At 45.1% G+C, this 15,991-nt stretch overlaps 1 protein-coding gene across 1 annotated transcript in view; it reads left to right on the plus strand.

The window, feature by feature from the left end:
• The window catches only part of CCDC3 (coiled-coil domain containing 3), a 46,616-nt gene extending 32,291 nt beyond the window's left edge, over positions 1-14,325 (plus strand). Inside the window, exon 3 of the mRNA XM_056341778.1 lies at positions 11,713-14,325. Coding sequence (XP_056197753.1) covers positions 11,713-11,988 — 276 coding nt within the window. The 3' untranslated portion in view covers positions 11,989-14,325. The remainder of the gene's footprint in view (positions 1-11,712) is intronic.
• Positions 14,326-15,991: the final 1,666 nt, after the last annotated feature.

Here is a 15,991-nt window from a genome sequence, read left to right on the forward strand (position 1 = left end):
CCAGTCCTGTGTGATGTTTTTTCCTGTATAAGGCAGTAAGCTGTGCAGCACGTGATGGGAGTTTCTGATGTTTCTGTGTCTATATGAAACGCAGCAAAGCAACAGGGAGAGGGTTTGGCCGTTGAATACAATGCTGGATTTCAAATACGACTCTATTTCCCTGACCTGATATTTCTGCTGAGAATTGAAATACTGGCTCAGGAACAGGACCTGATCTGAGGGATTGTACTGGAGTGAAATGACAGCTTTTGACTCCCATGGAAATAGCCATTAATGCCCTGAATGCTTAGGGCCATTTAAGCACAGGCAAGCAGGAGGGTGGTCCCCGAAATACTGTGTCTCTGCACCTCGAAGACTGGTTATTTGCCAAACCCTGCCATGCTCAGAGTGGCCTGTTGCCCATTTATCACATCCAGGGTGGTCTGGGGCCCTTTCAGGATTTACAGCCCACGCAGCAGCTGGAGCTGTGGACAAGCTGCTCAGAGCTGCCTGGTGGGACAGGAATATCTGTGAGCAGCAGTCAGCTCCCGTCAGCCAGATGTTAGTGCTTGGAGGTTGTTATTCAGAGCTGCTGATTAGTCTCTCAGGCATTTTGCCTCCTTGGTTCCTTTCTCGGCATGCTGACATTAGCCAGAAAGCGCCTGCAGATTGCAGATGGGTTTTTTTTTTCCATCCCTTTGTCTTTGCTTCTTCAACCTCACTGCAGCATTTCCACTTCACTGCTGTGGCAACCTGTGGCATTTCTGCACTTGAATGAGGGCTGAACCTGGTCCTCTGCTGTGCACGTGCCTCTTCATCACTGCTTGCTTGGTCACCTCTTCCAAGGCTGCAGGTGTGGGACACAGCCAAGAGCTGCTTGCTGAGGTCTCTTCTTTGCTCTGGGCTGTCAGAGCAGCTCGGGAGCAGATGCAGATGCCCTTCATCAAGCCCCTGGGCTTCAGCCAGTCTGATTTCAGTGCCGCTGCTGTCATTTCCCTCAAGGCTTCACAGATCCCTTACTGCTTGCAGGGAAAGGCTTCACAAGAACTTCTTGCCCTGCTCCTGCCACGGCAGGCATGTCTCTGGCTGTGTGTGTAAGCACGGTGTCAGGGTTGTTTCCATATCACTCAACTCTGTTTTAGTGCCTTCTTCCCTGCTCTAAAATAGTTTCTCTGAATCATCCTCTGGAGGAATTTCTGACTCTCCATTGACTGTAGAAAGAGGCCAGAAAACCAACGTTTCCTACCCAGGATCTAGGTTAGATATGTTAAGCAATGGGGGTGCAAAGACTACCCCAAGAGACCCACCAAGCACAGAGAAATACAGGTCTGAGTATGCCTTCTCCACTCCCCTCCTTTTCTGCACCCAAGCGGACTTCACAAATGAAGTAAAACAGATCCAGCAGTTCCTATGGATGCTCTGGAGAGATGCAGGCACCAGAGGATGGCAGATTGCTGCAGGGCACCTGCATTTGCTCTTTGAAATCCAGAAGCTGTGCACAGCAGCAGTGCACGCTCAGGGCTTCCAGCCGAGCCTGCAGCTGAGGAAATTCTATCTGTTTGTAAAGGCAGCCGAGCCACAGCAGCTTATGTGAAGTACGAAGCCAAGACGTCCAGAGTGGAGGGATTTATAGGGGAACATGACTTTTATAGATGTTGCATTAACTTTAAACATTTGCCTTTCTCAGCACAGGTTCTCCTCCTGTGCATAAAGCTTCCCCTAGGTATGATATATATGCTGGGGAGGAGACATGGACCCCTCTTACAACGAATGTCCCTGTTTCTGTGCTTTCTGGAGAGGCAGCTTTTAATGCATCGCAGTCACACTGTGGCCATTTGTCAATACCCATCCATAGCCCGCTGGGATTTGCTCTGCTTCTCTCTTTCCACATTTTGACTTAGAGGTAACAGAGAAGCAAAGTATTTCTCATTTTATATATAAAATGTATTGTATTGTATTATATATTTACTGATCCCAGTCCTTCCCTTCCCTTCTTGGCAACAGAGGTTGTGGGCACTGAGCATTTGCGCTCTGAACCTGCCAAGAGGTACACAGAGATCTGGCACTGCCTTGCCCACGGGAGGTTTTGAATTCTTTAAGCCCTTAATCAACCTTGTTTCCCTGTTTCCATGTGCCCCCTTGTCGTCCCACTGCCCACATCTCCCACCTGTTACTTTGTACCTCTAACAGCTATGTTTAACCTAGACCTCAGTTCACAGACATCCACACAGCACCTGCTGCACTGAAGCATCAGCCACGTCTGTTAGGAACTTACACAAGTTGTAATACGTTAGACTGAAGTAAACTGTAAACACCCCAAACCTGGTATAACCCTGGTTTAAACTAATATTGTTCTCATGCAAATTAATACAGGTAAAGATAAATATGTTTCCTCACCAGCTGATGCTGGTTCTCAGCTTCAGCTGCATCTGGGGATGGCGTATTTGAATATATTGTACTTCCCCCACTGCTACCCTGCTACAGGGTGTATACTGTGTATTTAACAGGACAATTAAACTAAATGAAGATTCTAGGAGCTGTTGAAACACCAGCTCATTCAAAAATCAACACCGACATTTCAATACATAGGAGCAGAGCGCAAGATGCCTCATTGCTCTGATCAGCAGTTTCTCATTTCCCTGCATTCCTATCAGTGAGAGGGAAGGACCCAGTACACTCTGTTACTGGGTCTTGCTGGCTTTATCCCTTCCTTGGTAGTTAATTAATGCGTTGTGTGTATGTGTTGGGGGAATGATGACCTAATCCTATTGAAATACAAGCCAAATAAAACAAGTTTAGATGGCGGCGTGGTCACACAGCAACTTTCAGTCCCAGAACAATACACATGAGGTAAGGTATATTGGCAGAGTAGTTTTAGGCATATCAGACCTTATTAGCTTTATTGTGATAATAATAATAATAGGTGGGAAAAAGCTGAGTTGGAAGTTGAAGTGGATAGCAAGTTTTGGAAAGTTTGGTAGCTGTGGAAATTGAAAATTTCTGTACACGTTAAAGAAAAGAAAGCTTCAAACCTTTGAAGCCCAGCTGAAACTGAAACCCTAGTTCTGAGACCAAAATGAGAAAAAAAAAAAGAAAGAAAAAAAAAAAAGAAAAAGCAGTAACTCAGCAATTCACTTATTTTCAGCTTTTGGGCAGAGCAAAATGCAGAAATCTATGAAGCAGCCTGTCTTGTAAGGTAGACATAAAACCATGTTTGTTCTCAGCACCAAAATTGCTTCTAGCAATAGAAAAAAAAATTTGGTTTTCCTTACCCAAAACATTTTCCTTTAAACTCCGCATAGTTAAGCTGGGTGGTGCACTTTAACATTCAGTGTAGTGTGATTTACCTGTAAGTAAGCAGCTTAATCCATACCTGCACTGTGCACTCTCCAGGAAGAATCTACCACCTATGTGTGATACCTGGAAGGAACCGGAGCAGATGCTGCATTGCTGATTGTTTTTGCAATCTGTATCTTGGGAACAGCTGTGTTGCACAGTTTGTGAGCTATCTGCCCTTGCAATGAAGTCTGCACAACCTGTAATCTGTGAAGACAGACATAAATGAAGTCTGTCAACCCTGTAATAGGGATGCAGAGCCTGGAGTAGTGTCCTGGCTGCTGTCTCTGCTTTTGCACCCTATGGAGGCATGTGTCACCTCAGGTTCCTTATTTCACTGGCCACCCTGAATATTTTTGGTGGAAGGAGTCAGAGGGGGGTGACATGGGTCTCAGCAAAGAGGCTGGCAGGGTGGTTATCTGGCTAAACCCCTGGGAAGGCTGTAAGACCCTCTGCTTCCCCCCAAGCCCTGACCCATTTCAGAGGGTATACATTGCCCAGCCTCGAGCTGGGAGCGGCGCTGAAAGCTAGGAAGCTCTTGGAAATGCAGAAAGCACAAGGTATGGGGCTGGTGGGGCTGAGCACGGAGCCCAGCACTCAGCAACTGCAGCCAGGCGAGAAGGAGGACGGCTGCTCCTGCTAAACCACTTAGACATGAGACTTCACTGCTGCTTCCCTCCCAGATCCACCACCGCATTCCTGTGGCATCTTGGGCGAATTGCTTGGAGGAACATTTTTAAAGGAAACAAGGCGAGAGCAGAGCCCCTCCACCTCAGCGATGGGGAAAAGCAGCCGGCTGGCTCTTGGTGTGCCTCCCTCTCTGCACAGAGGACAGGAAAGGGACTTGGAGATGCCCCAGACTGAGGTCCTACCCTCTTTATTTTTCTCTTCCTGGAGACCTTCTGTCTCTCACTGCCTAGGCAGGGAATTTAGGGATTTCCTGTCAGAACTCACTTATCTGCTCACTTGGCACAAGTGAGGTGCCTGTGGTAGGCAACCTGGCTCATACCCTATACCTTTTTTTTCCCTTTCCTGTCTTCTTGATTAGTGTGGTTTCTATTTGAATTATACCATTGCTTTTTTTTCTTTTGCAAGTATAGGCAATAAGGTGTTGATCCCTTTCTGGGTACTGACAGTGACCAATTCAAGTACCGTGGAGACACATTTCCACCTCCATCCACAGTCTTGGCAAAGGGGACTGAGTGTGACTGTCACCTGGTCTCTTTGCATCCTTCACCTCAGCAGCGTCTCTGGCTTCAGGGCTTAAAGTGTCTGGAGAAAGCGATGCCCCAGGACATGCTCTATGCGTGGTTTTGGGGTGAGGGACCTCTCTCCAGGTACCTGCAGGATTGAGAGTCTTTTCCACAGCCCTCAAGAACCTCCTGATTTCCCTGTGTCCTCTAAAACTACTCCCAGCCTGGGAGCAGGGGTAGAAGAGCTGTGAGTTTGAAGTCAAAGGGTAGTTTTTTTTAAATGAATGGTGGCTACAGCCACTGTCGATGAGAGCCACCAGCAATTCAGACACCTTGCCAGAAAGAAAGATCTGTTTTTTCAAAGTACTTAATCACAGGGAAGTATCTTTTAAAAAAATAAATCTGTTGTTTAGCTGAAGATCATTATTTAAAAAAAGATGAGAAGAAAAAGAATCAATTGTGAGTGATTAAACCCTGCGAATAAACCATCCTCTGTGCTGAGTTGGTGTCTTGGTGGAGCTGCTGGCACTCGGGCCTTATGATACAGCTTGTAAACACTGTTCATATTTTCCAGGTAAATGGGCCCTTCTCAGCTGCTCAGGGGGACGTCAGGGGCCAAGTATCACCCAAGAGACCTGCCAAGATGTTGTCCAAGAGCTGCCCCTGGCAAGCCTTCCAACAGTTCTTGGAATGGTTTTCCACCAAGCAGTGGTTTGATGCAAATTGGAACAAACAAGGCTGTTTTTAAAGACACCCATGGACATGGATTTGGGTCCATTTCCAGGGCAAGGTTCTCCAAACCCCAAGAAAACTATCTGTATGCTGCCCTTGCAGCCTGCCTCGGGTAGTCAGTGATGCCAGGTGCCATTCTGTGGGACTTGGGGTGGTATCCAGCTCAGTCTGAGCTAGTTATCTAGGCAATGCAGAGGGGTCCCCAAAAGTGGTCCACCTGAGGTAAGCATCTAAGGTAGGCAAGAATTGTCCCTTTGGACATGACCATTCCTTTCCAATGATGGTTAGGAAAGGTGAGATAACTTGCCTTGACTGGCTGCATCTTAGGAGTTTGAAGTGAAAATCTGCTTGTAATGAGCAGGGAAATGGGGAAGAAAAGTACCATTCACAGTGCCAAGACACCTCAGTGTGGGTGTAGCCTGGCAGAGGTTCCCTGCAGGCAGTGCTTCATACCCCAGTGCAGTCCTTGTCTCTAGTATCTCGAACGAACTGGAGACGTGTGCCACAAGCCTTACACCCCCCATGGCAAATGCTGACCCAGCATCCAGTAAGATAAGAAGAGCCACAATAATGTCTTTCTCCATCCAGGTCTTATGCATCTTGATGATTCATATGAAGTCCTAGGGTGAAATCCCAGCTCATCTTTGTTAATACCGGTGATGCTGGATCTGCCCTCGGGACCCTGATTTGGTACCTCTGAAAGGTGCAGTCTTGCAGCAAGCAGAGGTGGTTTAACCCAACACTATCATGCCCCCACCACTTCACCCGAAACAATGGTTTAACAGTGCTGACAGGGGCTTTTCCACACTTCAGCAGGACTATTGGTCTTGGCTGAGAAGTCTCAGTAACTGGAGCTTAAGTCACTCCGTCCCAAACCCAATCCCCTCCGCTGCCAGACCCCTCTTGCTATCGTTTGCTGCACCGTCCATCTTTCCATCCAACATGCTCGCTTCCACGTAGCCTGTCCAAAGGGGCTGAACAGAAGGAAAGAGCGATTCTCAGTCTGAAATGTGAGCATGGCAAGGCAGGACTCAAAGGGAACCTCCTGGACCAAGAGAGATGAGGATCATCTGCGTGAGCTGTATATGTCCTTAGAGCTTCCCCAGGGCACAGAGCCCTTCTTGTTAAGAGTACAGAAGGGTTTGGGAAGTAAATCCTGCTGGAGTTAAAGAAAAATAAAGAACTATGTTTGGCTCCTGAGTCTCTTGAGAGAGAGTTAATGAATTATTGCTGTTCTGAGACAAATAAAGCTGGAGGTACACTCTTAGTGCTGCATAAGGTTTTGGTTTAAGATGTTTTATATAACTTGAACAGCAGTAAAGCACAGAGCAGCAAATCAATGTGCAGCAAATGCAAACAGTTTTTACTTTTTCTGTGGGGCAGATTTATAGCAGCAAAGGGCAAGAGAACAGCCGTGCTGGGACATGGTGAGTCCATCACTAGGATGCAGTACGGAGGAGGAGGCTCAGTAGCAGAGCAGATGCTGTGCTGCCCAGCCTGCAGTGCTTGGGTGTAGAGGAATGAAGCTGGGTTAATTAGCATTGATAATATACAACTGTGGATTGGCTTCAGGGGCAGCGGGTTGGTTGATATAGACAAGGTGCAGCTGTGGCTGGTTAAGTGGTTGAGAGCCAATGAAGAGAGAGCAGCCGAGGAAGAAGCAGAGAGAGGAAGAAGCAAGAGGGGAGAGAGCATGTGTCCTGGATGCGGTGAGGCGAAGGCAGCAGAGGGACTGTATGATGAGTATGCTGGTATGAGATGGTAAAAGACCTTGTTGTAGCTTGATAGTTTGGAGAGTGCTGTGACACTTGGGCTGTGTTTCCGGTCTCATTTCTTCCACCAGACACTCCTGATAGGTTGTGCTGGGGTGATGCTGGGTCTGGGATGCTTAGGGAGTATCCTGGCTGGGATCTGCTCCAGTTAACATTGTGTGTCAGGAGGAAGATTTGAGGGCAAGAAACAAATGTGACCTGTGCCCAGTTCTTTCAAAACTACATTGTGTCCATTCAGAGATCAGGTCACATGTTTAAAGGTGCTCCTACAGTCATCTTGCCTGATGGCACTCTATATCTAAATGTCCAAACCACCATCTGATGTCAAAGATATTTTTAGGAGACCTGAAATGGAAGACTTTTGGCTAGTGGGGCTCCACTGCTTTTTAGCAGTGCTGCCCATAGGGAGCATGAGCTAGCTAGAACTCAGCTCTCTATTTGGTAGATGAAGGGCAAGACCTGGGTGCCACTGCTGGGTTTTGAGTGACATGAGCTCTGTAATGCTAACTTCAGCCATTTACAGACAATTTGTGGTGGATGAATGCTACCATCATGCCTTTATCTATGGGGTGTTTCCTAGCCACTGTTCCATTCAAATGAAACTTACAGAAGACAGATGTGTGTGCCTGTCAATCAGACAAATGTGTATATATATATATATGGGTCAATTCAGGGTGTTTTGTAAAGGGCTTGCATGCCTGTAACGTGACACTCCAAAAATCAGTTTGATTTGTTACAGTGCTGATTTGTTTGGCAGATGGACAGATTTTGTGAATCATCTAGATGCAGTAAAACTTTAAACTGGGTATATTTGTGAGAGGATGTTTCAGACAAATACTCAAATATATTTATGTTGTAATTTCACAGCTGTAGGCTATCTGGGATAAATCCTAAAGAGTTGTATGGTTCTTGTTGTGCGACCTTTCTTGTTATGTCTCCTGGTACCACTCTAGCTAGACTCAAGTTTAACCACTGCTGAGGATTCCTTGCTAACAAAACTGTAACTTTTGAAGGAAACCTAGAAAAACAGCCCATAAGATTTTCTGAGGAGCCGCTTCCCAGTCCTTCTCTCCATTTCCCAGGTCTACAGGCATTTATGCCATGCTAAGTGCACATTTTGGAGCTGTTGCTTAACTGTCTGCCATTGATATCTTGTGGGAGTTGTCAGTTATCCATCCTTCCCTTCAATGGCACTAAGTGGAACTGGCTTCTCAGTGACTTACCTTGCTGGATGGAGGTTTCATTATCCCTTAAACATTGTATTAAAAAAGCCACCCTACCTTCTCTAGTGTACCTGACATGGCAAGCTGTGATGAGGAATGGGAGCACAGGCCACGCCTAGAAACAAAATCCAGTTCTCTGTAGCTTTTAGCAATACTTTTGGAGTAAGGTCTGATCTTGATGGTCATCAGTGCAAACTGTGCACATTTGTGGGTGCATGAGACTGGATGAAATGGCATGTGAGATTCTTGTCTTTAGAACTGAAGGTGTGGATGCCCCATCCCTGGTAGTGTTTAAGGCCAGGTTGGGTGGGGCTTTGAGCAACCTGATGTAGTGTAAAGTGTCCCTGTCCATGGCAGGGGGATTGGAATGAGATGATTTTTAAGGTTCCTTTCAATGCAAACCGTTCTATGATTCTATGATATGTTCCATAGAAATGACTGTGCAATGCAGGGGTACCTCATCTGGCTGTAAACAAGAAGTATTCAAGTAGCAATATGGACCAGGGGCTGGTTAACTTCTCACCTATTTGTTCAGCAGTTGGGTTAGTTACACAGATGGTGCTGAGCTCCTAGCTGTCACAGTTACACAGTTCTCAGCACCAGTTTAAAAATAACTTGGTTGCACCTATGTGAACTGCAGCCCTAGCAGGAACAGCAAGGGTAGGATTTTTACATCACTTTTTACATCACATTTAAACATTATCCCCACTGCAGAGTCCTGTGCAAAATGCTGTTTGTAACCAGCTTGTGAGAATATGAGGACTCCACCTTGTTGTTTTTCCCCATGTAGAAGGAGCAAAGAGTTTTATTTTTTCAGCTGGTAGTCTTGTGATTGCAGGCAGGCATCCAGTTATCAAGCTGGGCTCTTCCTATCACCTACCCTGTTGGTAAACAAAGCTGTGCATGTCAGACAGTAACTCATTTTTTTTGTAACCGTATTGTTCCAGTAATCCCTTTGGATATCTCCAGATAATTTAAGCACTAAACCGTGAGTTTCAGACTGGAAAGTGAGAACCTGGAAGTGGAAGAGCATAAGCAAATGAGCTGGATAGCTTTTTGACGGGGTTTGAGAGGTTTCTGAGTGGCTCTGTAGAGCTGGACTACCTCTGCTGACAGAGGGCCAACCTCAAAAGGTTTGGGAGTGCCTTAAAGGATGAGGCTAATGCCACCGCTGAGATGTTTGCCATCAGACATTACCATTGCCCCACCAGGCAACCCAGACAGATGAGACACGGTTGGCTTTGTACCACCTCATACTTCAGCTGCATGAACTGTTTGTTCCTCTGCGTTGAACTGTCGTATGCAATGCCTACCATTGCATCAACGGAAAATGCAAGAAATCCCTTATGAAGTAGAGTTTCCACCTCCTGTCTTCCCAACAAACATCTTTTCCTAAGTCAGTGCTCTTCTTTGCCGGGATTTCAATTCAAGTGTTCTGCTTGAAGTTTTGCAAGGGTTTGGCAAACACAAAAGCCAAGATATGCTGGCTGTTTTCAAATAGCACTTGGAATGAGCTGTGGTCAAAACCAAATTCCCCTCTCTTCAGTGCAATTTCTGGCCCTCTGTCTGTGAGCTCCCAGTCTCTCTAGTATACATTTATAAAAGAGCCCTAGTGAGAGGATGGTCAGGGCAAGCATTTGTCTTTCAGCAAAGCCCTGCAATACTTTCGCACAAGAAACAAGAGCTTATGGGGACTGGAAGCAGTTGCTGTGTTTGTGTTGACTGGCCACGGTTTTCAGATGCTGGGGGTTTCCAAAGCAAATGAAATGTTATTCATCAAAGCGGGCTCCCTCCCCTACTTTCAGTTGTTGAAAATACTACAAAGTAAGATGGAAAGAAACATGTAATCCTTCATCATCACAGTGAGGATTTACTTGTTTGTTTAGATTCCCTGTCTGTTCCAAATGTTCTGCCAGAGAAAGCCCATCCAGGCTCCGGGAGTGCTTGACACACATGAAAAAAACTCTAGATGCATATAGGAGATAAATCCAGCAGAAGACACTGCCTCTCCTCACAGCGCACCAGTGCAGCAATCATCTGAAAGGCCCACTTGCACAATAAAATAGCTCAGGATGCTTTTTGTAGGAAAAAGGGGGCAGAAACAGATGTTGATGGTGGCTCTTCTACATGAGAAACTTTATGGAAGGGCTGTCCTTGAGCCCCAGGCACCTCCTCTTTTTCTGCTTGGAAAATGTTGCCCAGGTAGAAAACACAGAACTTGGTGCCTTTGTGGTCATTTAAATGAGAGAGTCATATTCAGAGGGTGATTCTTCCCACTGCCCTAGGAGGTGGAGATCACCCTTTTGAAGGCTGTCCCTCCCTGCAGTCATTACAGGGGAAACCAAAAGAGAGGAAAAAGAGAGGAGCTCAGACCCGAGGCTCACTTTTGACTGCTTAAAAGGAGGCAGCTGAATCCTGTCCGGAGGAACACAAGTGCTTTGCATTGAAACTAGTCAGCAGTCTTTGTAGCTGGTGTTTCTCATCCCATTGTTATTGCTGCACCTACAAACAGAGAGCAAGTCAGAAACAGGGGTGGTAAACATGGCAGTCATGTATAGCTGAGATGAGGTAGACCTCTGGGTCATCCTAGGATGAGGTAGTAGAAGAACAATTGTCCAACAGATGTTTTGCATTTGCACCATTATCCAACCCAGCAGTTTTGAAAATGCCCTGTGAGCTGCTCTTCTAGTGATGCCTTGGATGCAACACCTTTGAAGCTGGCTCCTTTTTTTTTTTTGCCTATCTAGGAGCCAAAGGCATGAGTGGACATCAAGAGCTTGATGACCCTGCTGGGAGTAATGCGACAGTAAGTTGGTAGTGGGTAGAATAGGAGGGGCAGTTTTCAGCCAATGACACTGTCCCCGGGCCCCCAAATCACTTCTGTTAAAAGTTATGAGATCTTGAATGCTCCTAGAGACTGCTGAGATTTTACCCTTTAGGGTTTTGTCTCAAAGAAGCCTGTAAAATGAGATATTTAAGACAACTCAGTTCTTGAAAAGGCAAACCCAACCAGTTCTGTGTTGTGCAGGTGCCGTCCTTATTTCACACTTCGACATCAAGAGCAAAGGGCAGGCTCACATCAAAATCTGGGGTTTCTGAAGGGCTGCTAAGGTATCAAATCTAGGGTTTTCCAAAGTGACACCCCTTTGCCTGAACTCCAGTTTTGTAGCAGAAATAGGGCATCCTACCTTCATAAATCCAATGTAGCCTCAACGGGCTGGACAAGTCTGTCAAAACAGGTCATAAAAGTGATGGTGAATCACTATTATTGGTAAGACCTACAATTTTGGGTCTTGCCTGAATACAGAAGTGAAAGAGAGGATTTTACAAAAAAAGGTATAAAAAAAGAATAGAACTTCCAAAAAAAGCAATCTGCTTTTGAAGAGCTGTTTCAAGGAACACCTGAATTAACCCTTGCTTCAGTAAGCTTTTGTGTAAAGCTCACCTGTTGCCATTTTGTTTCTGCTGTCCCCTCAGCTCATGTGCTCCTCAGTCCAGAAAGCCCTGTTTGAGGAGGAGGACAGAGTGAAGAAGCTGCAGCAGAAAGTGGCGACACTGGAGAAGCGCAACAAGCAGCTGCGAGATCGGGTGAAGAAAGTCAAGAGGTCTCTCCGGCAAGCTAGGAAAAACACCAGGCACATGGAGCAGATGAACCGAAAGCTCAGCGAGAAACTTTCCTCTGTAGGTGGTCAAATCCCTTATATTAACTCTTTGAAGCAGGAGAACTCCCATGCTACCTACCTTAAAGTATAATGCAAGAGTAAGTGCTCAGGCCAGTGATAATGGCGAATTTTGCCTACATTAGATCAGGAACTGGCCCTCACACCTTCTCTACAGTGTGCTTCAAACCTTGCATGGAAAAGGAATCTGAACTTGTTTTAGATGCAGTGCTAGATTAAACGTGAATGCAAACTGGGTTTGGCTGTGTGTTGGAGGCACAGCCCAAAGCTGTGTCCTCACCGTCTTCAGTGGACACAGAGTCAGACAGTGGTCTGTACCTCTCTGCCCTCACCTCACTCTGTCTCCATCACCACTTTGATGAAAGTGCCAGTTCAGCCCCACAGGATGTTGCAGGCCCTTGGTGCCGGAGCTGTTCTTGCCAGCTTATCTCCTCCATGTGGGCTGGGCAGGCAAGGCCAGGGGGATATACAGAGATGGTTGCTGTGGGAAGGATGCAGGGATGAATGGCCTTTGCTCAATCACCACCCCCAAGCTCTCAGCCTCCCTTAAGCTTGACTGAAGTCTACACCCAGTGCCTGAGCAAAGGCTACGTCTGGGACACACTCAGTTTGGGCCTCGCTTTGAAAGGAAGCACAGATGTGCTCAAATTGTCTTAAGAGCATTTCTAAATATCCCTAAATATTTTTATTTAAAATATCTAATATTTTTTATTTTACCAGGAAGTGCCTCAAGGGTCTCAGTAACTCCCTCAGGTGCCTTTATTGTTGCTCAGCTAAAAGGACTGGAAACCACATCATTTTGGGACCATGTCTAGGGCCTAATCAAACCCCTCAGTCAGGAGGGGACTTAGCCTGGCTATTAGTGGGTGCTGGCTTAGGCCCAGCAGACAATTTCAGATCCCATTTTCAAGCAGGTTTTATTTACAGTGTGGACAAGGCTTCAAGTTTTGTAATCACTGTTTGAGATATAATGGAGGTTGCTGGGCAGCCTCACTTAGTTACACTTAGATGCTGTAGAGACCACATCAATATCAACAGGGCATTAAAAATTAAGGTAGTTTATATATGTATATATTTTAAAATCCTATAGAAAATATTTTTATTACACATTTGATATAGTCTAATTTCTTAAAATATGAAGTAATACCCATTTCTTGGTTATCTTGTTGAAAAAAAAGTCATCATGTCCTTTATGAGTCATTTACAACATCAATATTCATGACTGATAACATTTTCAGCTGTGTTAATGTATCAGAGCATATCTTGGGTCTTGATGCTTAACCAACCTTTCTTCATAACAGGGCGCCATAAGGAGAGAAAGGTAGAAGAAGAGATTTTGTGTTCTTCTTTCCTTCTCAAAGTAATTTTTCTTGCTCCAAGCCTAAGGCCGAAGTGCAGATGTGCTTCATGCTTTTTGACAGGGGCAGCCCGTGCTTGCCCAGCCTGGAGCAACACCGACAGTCTGCCAGGGTTAAACCTGATTTGTACAAGGTGGACTGATCCAGGTGATCTTTAACATAAGAGGTGAGGTCCTCAGAAAAAACAGTGTGTGGACCACTAGTCTGCTTCTAACTTGCCATACGTACCAGATCACTGCATGGTCTCCATACTGTGTCTCAGCACTCAAAATTAAAGTATATCCAGGATACAGCCCTGCTGGACCACGCTTTAACTATCCCTGTGCTAGGAAAAGCCCGTATCACCTTTCAGCCATCAGCTTCATTCCAAGCTGAACTCAGAAGTTAAGCCTTGTGTTGGCTTCTAGGATGCTGCTGAGTTTAATTACCTTCCAGTTTTTCTCCTTTTGGAAATAGAGCTTCCCTCCCCCTCCCCACCCCTTGAAATAATATTGGCATTTCTTAAGATTCTGACTCCTCCACAAGCTCTGCTGGTTTCAAAGGCTCTGCCTACCGAATCAGCACAATTTGAGTTGTTTTGTGCTGTAGTCAGCAATGCTGTTTCCTGAGAAATACTACAGACCCAAGGCTTCCCTAGAAGCCATCAAGAGATTTTAACTCCAAACTTTAAATCCATAGGAAAGTAACTACTTTTTTTTTTTTTTTTTTGGGGGGTGTGTGTGTGTGTGTTTCTGGTTTCTAAACTGCTGTTTAAATAAGTGAACTGTTTTTCCTGGTATAGGTATTAAAAGCCTGTGTTTTAATTTTTTGTTAATAAAAATATTCCCTCTGGTATTCATTCACATTTTATAAATGTTTGTATAAAGCTGAGAAAGTATAGTTAATATAGCTACACCTTTGCTATTCTTACAAATCTTCCAAACACGGTGTTGAAAAAGCTTTTTCTTTTGGCTGATGTTTCTTGTCTTTTGATTAAAAGATTAGAATTTTCTTCCTATTTCCTCCTTTTATCTAGCTTAAAAAAAAAGTAAACCATTTTGTTCTCCTTGTCAGTTTTGTGAGAGTTTTGTTACTTTGTAAAGAAAACAAAACCAACACTCCCAAATGCAAAATCCAAGTGCAACCCAAAATGTCCCCTCTGCATACAAAACCAAAAAAGATTGTTTCCTTGGAAGTTTTTTTCCTTTCATTCCTGCATGGTTTTGGATCATTTCCAAAGATAAGGACTAGCAGTCAGATCAGATCACAAGCTAACCCTCTCAACAAGTAGCAGGGGGTGCCAAGCCCAAATAAAAATGCTATTACAGTGTTACCACTGATTGCCTGTCCCTGGTGGGGACAGTATCCAGAGTGACCAGGGAGGCTGTATGGGCAGACAACGTGAGTGCAAAGAGGAATTTGGGTTACATCCATCAGGTTGGTGCATGTCAAATAGGGCCTGACACATACTCTAATTTTTAGCCCACTTTATAGCAACTTCAGGGGCCAGCTAATTTGGAAACCCGCAAAAAGGACAAAATTCCACGCTGTTTTCTGAATTAATGTGAAAGGCATGATTAAGTCTGTTCCTCTTGAAGGGCTATGTGGGAGAAACTGGGGTGTGGAAACGCAGAGGCTGGATGGGTTAGCAAGGGATGGTGTAGAGACTCAAAACACAAGGGGGGGTGCGGGCAGGTAGAGAAAGGAAGCAGAAGTGCTCAAATGAGGAGAGCAATTGCTTAGAAACAACACCAAATGCAGCAGCCCCCCATGAAAAGTTCAAAGATGCTTTACAAATTAATAACATCTGCTTCTGCAAACACATCAGGAGCTTGAAGCTGCCAGAATGTCTGTAGGGCCAGTGCTAGGGGTTCCCATAGCAGATAAAGCCAGAACTGGGGGCAAGGAGTGGCTTTTCAACATCTTTGTTCACCATGGAGGAATTTAGGGATGCTCTCATGGCCAAATCAATTTTTCCTGGTGGATCCAGAGGAGGACAAGAAGAAGTGAAGGAGCAAAATGAATAGCAACAAATTGGAAGGACAGAGAGCAAGTGGGTATGCACAGTGACAAAGAGTAGACTTATCTGAGTGAGTGACAGAGAACAAAAATAAATGAAATGCAGTGTAGATAACATGAAAAGATATTAATGGGGGAAAAGAAAAACAGTCCTATCTTTTCCTATGAAATGAGATGCTCTGAACTGGCATCAGCCATCTAACATTGTATATAATTAGTGGTCAATTAGTCAATCAATTGGGTCAATATATATCACGATGATAGAGAGGTTACAACATACCATTCTATGAAAACATTGGCTGAACACTTAGCAGCAATCATAAAAGGTAGGTGAAGTGGCAGAATTTGTTAGGAAAGGGCTAGAGACCACCATTGCGCTGCTGAGTATGAGGTATGCCCACTTCTGGGAAGCAGTGTGCAGTTATTCCCTGTCTCAAAAGAAAGTGTCTAATAGGAAATGTATAGAGAGGCAACTTGAAAAATCTAAAAACTAGAGGAGCTTCATATGACAAGCAACCATATTTTCCAGGCCTTTGGGCTGGAGAAGAGAAGAGACAGGAGAATGACAGAGGGAAACGGGAGAGGGGAAATGCTGGGATTGTCCTTTTTTCACCAATGGCACCACCAGCACCACCAGTACCACCAGCACCACCACCACATGTCTCTGTTGTGCTTTTTCAGTCACTGGTTAAACTTTTGCAAGGTTTATGTGTCTCACCA

This window comes from Falco biarmicus, chromosome 5 (assembly GCF_023638135.1).
Source record: "Falco biarmicus isolate bFalBia1 chromosome 5, bFalBia1.pri, whole genome shotgun sequence".
NCBI lineage: Eukaryota > Metazoa > Chordata > Aves > Falconiformes > Falconidae > Falco > Falco biarmicus.